Below are 8,757 nucleotides of genomic sequence, written 5' to 3' on the forward strand. Positions count from 1 at the left end.
CATGACGCAAACGTGTAATTAGGTTACCACGTGTCTGAGCGACACACTTAAAGAGCTGCTCGTACAGCGCTGCGGTGACGACAACACAGAACGATCAGAGTCGTGACCAACGACCTGTTAGACCAGGCGGCACTCACTTAACATAAGGCTTAATGTGTGGTGGCTCCGACACAACAGTGCAGCTTCATACGTGTGCAGTCACGCCTCCATCACGCTTCGAAGCTTTTTCAAGACATCTAAAAGTCCAAGAAGGTGAATTTTCAGCCACCATCTCAAACACACCACAAACTATATATTTTAGAATTGTTCAATCTCAAACACAAAGTACACAATATACACCGCATACTGCTGCAGTGCACACACACTTTTATTTAGCCTCGCACCTGTGAGGAAGGAAGGAAAATGGGAATTCAGCAAAATTGTAAGTGAGAAGCTCTACACTAACTAGATCGAACCCCGGGTTGTGTCCACGTCTTTGCATGTATGAGAGTTCAGTTGAAACTCGTCATTTCTGAGAATGTGCTTGTTTAGTATGTGGTTATGACCCAAAGTGGGTCGCCGTACACGTTAGGAGTTATTACATGGTCTCAATTAAGACACACGTATTAGTCGTAAGCAGGGTTTTTTCAGTGTTTGTGAGTGAGCAGATGGGCTTTGGGCAGGGTTCTGAACGTTGCTGTGAAACAGCAGTAGGACAGCACATGTGTGGTGTTTGCAGAGGCCAACAGCTTCACCAGCGAGCGAGCTTTGTAAGTGAGGGCTGTCTCCAAAAGGAGCGAGAAGGTCTGAACGAGGCTGGAGGAACAACTGACCCTCTGAGGTAAAACGGGAATGCTGACGATGACGAAGAGCAAACGCATCACCATCACCTCTCTCTGTCTCTAATACAAGATGATGGATTAGCAGCAGGCTGGCCGTTTGTCTCAGCCTCCACATTAGAAATGCAAACAGATTTGGGATGTCAAACGTGGATGAAGGCTCCAGATGGAACACCCCACCCCTCTACGCCACCGTATACCTGTTTTAGGTCTGCTGTTAAACATTCAAAGACCATATTGTACTTGTATCGCATACAACACAGTACAAACATTCATCTGCACTGCAGTGTATGTGCTGCACTCATTATATGTTAGAGGATATCAGTCTGTGTGTGCGTGTGTGTGTGTGTGTGTGTGTGTGTGTGTGTGTGTGCGTGTGTGTGTCTGTGTGTGTGTGTGCGTGTGTGTGTGTGCGTGTGTGCGCGTGTGTGTGCGTGTGTGTGTGTGTGTGCGTGCGTGTGTGTGTCTGTGTGTGTGTGTGTGTGTGTGTGTGTGTGCGTGTGTGGGTGTGTGTGTGTGTGTGCGTGTGTGTGTGTGCGTGTGTGTGTGTGCGTGTGGCCTGCAGGCTGCAGCCATCTGTCCTGTACAGTGGTAGCATGTTTCCCAGTACTAAACATTAGAGAGAATAAAACCAGTGAGCTGACCTGGAACAAATCCAATCTACATGTACGGTGACCCCCCCCCCCACCACCACCACCAATGCAAATCTCACCTCACATTAGAATTATGACTGATAGGGTTTTTTAAAGAGCTGGTCTAAAGTCTGCATCAGTTTAACGAGGCTTGGGTGAGTCGGGTAAGAGCGATACGTAGATATGACAGGCAGCATATCAATACTATAACATAGCAGAAGGTTTGACCAGAGAGTTTTGTGTTAGCTGTGCGCTGAATAGATGAATTTATTTCATTGTTCTTCTGCTAAATGTCAGCTGTGCGTTAACAAGACCCTAACCTACACAAATCACCAGCGACCCGACGGATCTGAAGAAGGATTTGGGAATTCGGTGTTTGTAGGTTCTCTTAGTTTTGAATTCAGAGCAAATGTTTTCCCTCAGCAGGTGATCATCTCTGGGGTTGGTTCCCTCCGTCTCACCACCTTTCACCACACGTGTGCTGTAAATCCATGGAAATCTCTCACACGTATCCTTCACACAAACGGGAGCACATTGCTGGCCACATGCCCATCAAATATTTGTTTCCGCCTCTCCTCGAGAGCTGTTTTCATGATTTTACTTTTATCTGCCGCCACACTTAGGCTGATGGGAAAAGCACCAAAATTGCTCCCAGAACCAGAAAGATTCTGCCAGTTGAGACCAGTGATAATGGTGTGTGCGCGCGTGCGCGCGCGCGCGGGTCTCGACTTAAATGATCAAAACTCGACTTGGCTTCTGTGTTTTTTACCATTACCGCGTACACACACACACACACTCTCTCTCTCTTAAATCAAGATATAATGTTTGTGGCTGAGACTGCACATCACACTCACACAGAGTAACACACTCCCTCACGGCACGCACTCAAAGCTGACGGCGGCTCGCTTACACGTCGACTGATAAACTGTTTATTTACCCGCACCGTCACTGTGTACTGTTACACACGTGTACACGCTGCTGCACGCACACTTTATTTATCTAAAATTATGAGCTTTTTATTGTTTTGCAAGAACGACTTTTCTTTGCGAAGAGCCGAGGCTGGTCCTGGACGTGACTCGCACACACGGTCGTACGTGACGGACCGTAGATGTCGGAGATAGCAGACGAGTGAAGACTCAAAGTGATGAAAATAATCTGCCACCGCAGAGACTGTCAACATTAAGATGTGCCCTCAGAACACTTTCGTCTAAACAGGAAGTGGCTTTCCGTACAAAGTCAGTGTTGAGATACAGTTTTTAAAACTTCACAGTCGCGTTTGGGACGTATATTTATTGTACGTGGCGACTAAAAGTTGTTTCATTTATTTGTAGATAATCCAGCTTCTTGTTCTTTTTATAAAAAATACATTTTCAACATTTATTGCAACATTTTAAACTCGATACTTCTGCTGTAAACATGTCGCTTTGTTTGCAGGTGTTAAAGGAAGCAACCGGTTTCAATCTTCACTCACTTCCTGTCACCTCTCTTCTTCCACCTATGAGACTGAAAATGCCTCAGAAATGTTTGGCTTTAGTTTCCTTTTAGCTGAAACTTCAAAGAATCATTTTCAGTGTTTAGGCGATTAAAATATGCGAGGACGCAGTTTTACTCACAACCTGTTTTCAAAGTCAGTCGAGTTTGAAATAAACATCAATTTAAGGTAATTCAAAGTAACTCCTGTGTGCTGGGTGAGGTTTGGGTGACCATGTCGAGCCAATCAGGAGCGCGCTGCTGCCAAACGCACAAAGGATTGTAATGGTGTATTTGAGTCCACCGCCACAGCAGCGACAGCGAGTTACAGAGAGATGCGAGCAGAGCCACCTGCCCAGGAGGTGCTGCAGCGGAAAACAAGTGCTACTCACAAACACGCAGAGCAGCTGTGTCACTGGCTCATCTGCCGAAGAGCATAACTGAGTGTGAGGTGGACTTCAACATCCAGCTTTCACCTCTGTCAGGTGAAGACAGTGACTAATGCTTTTTGTTTGTTTGTTTAATTCTTTTTTTTTGCAACATGCAAAAAAGGCTCATTTTCAGAATCAGCACATGCAGTCATTTTAATACTACAATTATTCTTTTACTCATTTAAATTTAAATGTTCCAAATAGACCAAAATACACAGAAATAAAAACAATCAAATAAACTTATATTTGCAGATTTCTAATGAAAAACGAAATATTATGAAATGTGTTTTAAAACAAAGTGCACGTTTGTCTGCAGAGCAAGAACACACAGGACAAAAATACATGCAGAAATATTTACACACAGGAATTTACTACAACTTTAAAATGTGGCTCCAGTCATACGCAATGACACACACACACACACACACACACATGAAATGTGTCAGTCACTCATTGCTGTGAATCGACATGTATGCTCTAAATAAGAAGTGCCACAGAGAGGCAGACAGTCGAGTGTGCAGCTGTTGACAGTTAAGAGAGGTGAATGTGGTCTTTCAGCGCTGATGTCATCTGATTAACACGCACACACACACACACACACACACACACTCAGAGCACATTTCCACTTCTCTCATTGGCAGAGCACTGTGGCTCTGACAGCCTGAGAGCTCCCCCTAGCAGGAAGAGGCGCAGAAACAGAGAGAAGACAGACAGCTTACAAAGGTATGCAGGATATGTTGGAGTGTGTGTGTGTGTGTGTGTGTGTGTGTGTGTGTGTGTGTGTGTGTGTGTGTGTGTGTGTGTGTGTTATGTAGTGGTGTGAAACTGCGTGCACGTTAAATGAGTTCAGGCATGCTTTGGGGCAAACTTGCTGCATTCATCCGCTCACACACTCCACCTTTAAGGTTACATTTATATTTGTTCACATAAATGTTTAAATGTTTTCTAATTTCCAGCAACAATAAAAAGCTCTTAAATCATAATTTACAGGGAAGGAAAATTGTGGGAAATTTAAGGAAACACACATTTTATTTTTAACCACTAAAAAATGTGGTTGATGGTTTAAAACCCGGCAGCTGCGTAAATTACGTCTCTTTAGAAAAAACACACCACATCACCACAGACATTATTTATGTCAGTTTACAGTCGCCGTGGAAATAACATGATGAAATGTTTTTTTTTGTTTGTTGTTGTTGTTTACCCTTTAAGTCGGGAGACGTTTCTGAAAATAATGAGCATTAAACTATTTGGATTTTCATTACGTATCGTTCACAAACGTGACCCTGAATGAGCCACAGTGAAGCAGTGCATTTTCATTTGTGCTATTTGAACCACACCTCACCCAGAGAACGCTTAAAAGAAGGAGATGTTGACTTCTTTCTTCCCCTCTCTCTAACAAAGACATAGCCCCAGCAGGGTGCGTGGCTATTTGACAAGCCGAAAGGAAACATGCATCTCAAGTGGGCAAGTGCAATTTACACACAGCCCTCTGTGTGTGTGTGTGTGTGTGTGTGTGTGTGTGTGTGTGTGTGTGTGTGTGTGTGAGAGAGAGACTACAATGGCAGCTCTCGTCCTGTTTGTGTCTTTTCATGCTTAAATCAGCCTCTCAGAGCAAAGCCAGGCTTATTTGGAGTGAATGAGAAGCAGGAGGCACCTTCAGGTGTAAACTGTCTGCTGCTGCTACAAGAAAAAAAATGCCCCCAAATCTGTGAGACAAACACAACAATATAAAGTCCTACTGATGAAGCTCCTGCCCCTGAGGGAATAGTTGCACCAAATTCCGCTCTGGGTGGCTTCTTGTTTGATTTTACTGTTATAGGGAAGCGCTGGGTTTGGTGCATATTTAGTGTAGATGTAGACGATAAACATGCAAGTGGTTCTTCCGTGTTCAGTGAGGGCAATGATCAGCTCCAAACTGTGATCGCTTGTTGATTTAATCAACTGGAAAAAGGAAAGAATTTTTAAAACTGTGTGAATGATCTGCGATCAGAATCAGGAAGATTTGCAGGAAACTGGGAGCGTCGGAATGCACTTTGTGACGCCAAAGTGCACAAAATCTACCTCGGTGTTCCTGGCTCTTCCTGCATATATACTAAGAAGCAACTCTTCTTCTAAAGTGCACAGCTATTGTGTTGTGGTGTGTGTCGTGTTGCAAAATCCAAATTATAAATCCACGGCACGGAGAGCCAGGTCAGAGGGATTTTATCACCTGACAGCTCCAGAAGAATTCTTTGAAAATTTTGGCACGAGTGGAGGATTCACTCACGTGTGTTCATATGCATATGTGTGTGTGTCTGTTGACGTCTACGCTCACATAAATAAATGCATGTGTGTGTGTAAATCATAAATTACAGGATGTGCAGAAGCATGTTTCGTTGCTCATTTATTAACCTCCACCTTCATATTTCTTGTCTATCCGTCTGCTCTGAGCAGCAAAGGCTGATATCACAATGAGCCCCATTAGAAACTGGGCCTGCACCAGTGCTACCTCTGTCTGCTGCTAATGTGAGGGCACATTTTTAATCTAACTCAGTGACTTCAGGTGTTGGTCTCTGTTTGGGCCGACACCACGATGGCCTCGCAGCAAACAGATGCCTGTGTGGCCTCAAACCCCTGCATGCACTCAGGCTGAGAGCTAAATGTTACACACACTGAGGTGAACACTGATACACTGTAGTGTAAGTTGATCTGATCTGGCAGCCTTCACACAAGAGAAGTCTCCCCAAATAACCTGCAGCCGGAGCACAGAGGTGAGTAAAGTACCAAACATACAGATCGTAAAAAATAAAAAGAAATAAAACCACTGCTTTGATGGAAAAGGAGATCGGCGACAACTGTGAAGATTTACTGTTGGTCTTCGTTTAAGTCCATCAACAAAACTGATCTGAGGCCAGAAAATATTATTTGACGCTGAGAAGTTTAGTGGCAAAGTGATCCTGTCATTGGAAATTAATTTGAGTAATTAAGACGTTAAATGTGTCGCATAAGTTTGTTTAAAAATAAATCAATAATAAGCTAAGAGGTGTTGGAAATTAACCTTCTGTGGAATTATCTCCGAGACGCCGTCACTCACTGTGTTCCGCTTTAACGCGCCGTGAGGGAAACCCTGAAACACTTTTTCTTTCTTTCTTTTTTGCAGATCGATTAAATAATCCAAACCTGGCATTAATATTACAGCCACGGGAGGAATGAGCTTTGCATGCGTGCGGCAGAAAACAGCATGAGAGCGATGGGCCAATTAAACAGACGAACAGGACGGACTGGAAACTAGAACGTGCAAAATTCAGAAGACGGCGATAAAAGAAAAGAGACGTGAAACGGAGCCGCTTTAAAATGTGCGCGAGGAAATAAAATTACGATTTTTTTTTTGACAACCCTGTTTGTTGAAAACGTGTAAAGTTCTCCGACGCTTCAGCGTGAAGGATCCACGCTGTCTTCATGAAAAAGAAATTAGCAGAATTAGCTCGAACGCATTTTTTCTAACATGAGGTGCGTTGTTTGTTTTTTTAACCTTTGTTTAATGTGTTCCGGGGAGCGCGTGAAGCTGAAAAACATTACAAATAAAGTGTAATTATCCGCGCAGTGATCACGCTGCTCGCCCCTCGTTTCAAACAAGAGGTGGAAGAATAAAGTTTGAAAAAAGTACAATTTCTCCACGAGCGATTTTTACAGTAAAAGTCCGACGCGGCTGTGGACGTTTTTTTACTCTAAATTCACTGTAATTATTTATAGAGAGTAAAAATCAAATAAACGCAAAATAAAGCGTTTATCTGATTTTGTCCGTAAACTGGGAGAGAGGCGAGGATGGCCTCGGGGAAGCAAACTTTCTGTTCCAGCTCTGAAAATATTCATTTTATCACCTGGAAAAAGTACTTCAATAAATCAGCTCCTCTGCACAGTCACGCGTGAAAAACTGAACGTGTCAACACTTACGCGTTATTTCTCTCTGGGACAGGTGCTGCGGATTCCCCTGCTTGCGTCGGGACATCGCCCTGGCATTTACACTGGCATCGCCCGGAGAGCGGCGCTGGAAGGGTCGGCTCTCCTTCTCCTCCTCCTCTTCCCGCTCCGGCTCCTATAACCGACCAATCCGCCCACAAACAGCCTGCTTGTCGGCCCCCCGAGCTGACCACTAGACGCTGGGCCGAATCTCGCCCTGGAGGTGATCTCTTCAGCGGGCAGTGGCTCCTGCGTTCCGCGGTGGCCGGCCGTGGCGCAGCGCCGGGCGCTCGTGCGGAGTTTGGTGCCAATGTGTCTGTGCGCCTCCTTTCTTCGATCTGAGGTGAGGGAGGGGGTCGCTGTTCTCTCCGTCGCTTTTACACCATCTGTCAGCGGCGAGCCGAGAGAGGAGCGGAGAGTGAAGGATGGAGAGACGGAAGGGGGCGAGAGGTCACCTCCTGATGGTCAGTGTCTACCTGTGTCCACTATCCGGCCACGCCGGACACTGCCCGCTCCTGCGCGGTGGAGTGCGTAAAAAAGGAATCCAGTTTTCTTCCCGGCACTTCTCGAAATGTGGCCAAGTGGCTGGCACTTCTACTGCACTGACAGCAGCGGCCGGGCGGGTGAGACTTTAACTGTTCGAGTCAAAGCGAAGCCACTGTGTTTGCTCTCTGTGAGTCCCGCATCCCCTGGACTGTGCGTGCGGCTCTGAGCGGCTCTGTGTGGCTCTCTGGCTTCTACGATGGGAGAAAACTCAAGTTCAAGTGCGGACGTGACGTTCAGTCTGCGGTGAGAAGGGAAAGTGGAGACTGAAGAGCACTGGGGGCGACTAGTGGTAGCTTTCACACACACACACACACACACACACACACACACACACACACACACACGTGGGTCTGTGGTGCGCACGGCAGCAGTGGTCAGAGTCGCTCAGGTAATCTCCGCCAATAAAGCCTCACTGCCGCATTTATTTCTGTTAAAGAGTGACCCGAGGGGCTTCCGTGCCGGCTGTCCACATGATGCTGGACTCTTTGCGCTCACATTTAAAATCCACGCACTTCCATAATGTCTCAACGTTACGCTACTTCACTTTGTCGGATCCACTTGTCCTAAATTCACATTTTTATTTGACCAAATTTGGTGACAAGTGCATAAGGTGACTTTTACCGCATCAGAGGCCTTCCTGCTAACTGTACAGCTCTTCTCTCCTTTCAACGTGCACGTGTGCAAAAACAAAAGTACTCCTTAAATATTTTCTGATGCGCACCCTTCCTCAGCAGACCGCCTGAAATGTCATTTCACATTTATTTCACTCCGACTTGGAGTCAGATCAGTGCGTCGCTGTGGCCTAAATTTACCCACAAACGTATCGATCACACGCACATGTTTGACGCGTTTTTCATTCACATCCAAATTAGTTAATAATAACCCGCGTGGGTAGCTTCTAGTTTGTAAATACACGCCTCA

The 8,757-nt window shown here is 45.4% G+C and overlaps 1 protein-coding gene across 1 annotated transcript in view; it reads right to left on the reverse strand.

Annotated features, from left to right (window-relative positions):
- Positions 1 to 7,364, reverse strand: part of LOC146611516 (B-cell lymphoma/leukemia 11B-like) — a 33,034-nt gene extending 25,670 nt beyond the window's left edge. Inside the window, exon 1 of the mRNA XM_085342774.1 lies at positions 7,285 to 7,364. Within this exon, the coding sequence (XP_085198900.1) occupies positions 7,285 to 7,339 (55 nt within the window). The 5' untranslated portion in view covers positions 7,340 to 7,364. The remainder of the gene's footprint in view (positions 1 to 7,284) is intronic.
- Positions 7,365 to 8,757: the final 1,393 nt, after the last annotated feature.

Source organism: Diplotaxodon limnothrissa, linkage group LG19 (assembly GCF_057381915.1).
Source record: "Diplotaxodon limnothrissa isolate DT_005_m linkage group LG19, D_limnothrissa_male_GT1.1, whole genome shotgun sequence".
Classification (NCBI taxonomy): domain Eukaryota; kingdom Metazoa; phylum Chordata; class Actinopteri; order Cichliformes; family Cichlidae; genus Diplotaxodon; species Diplotaxodon limnothrissa.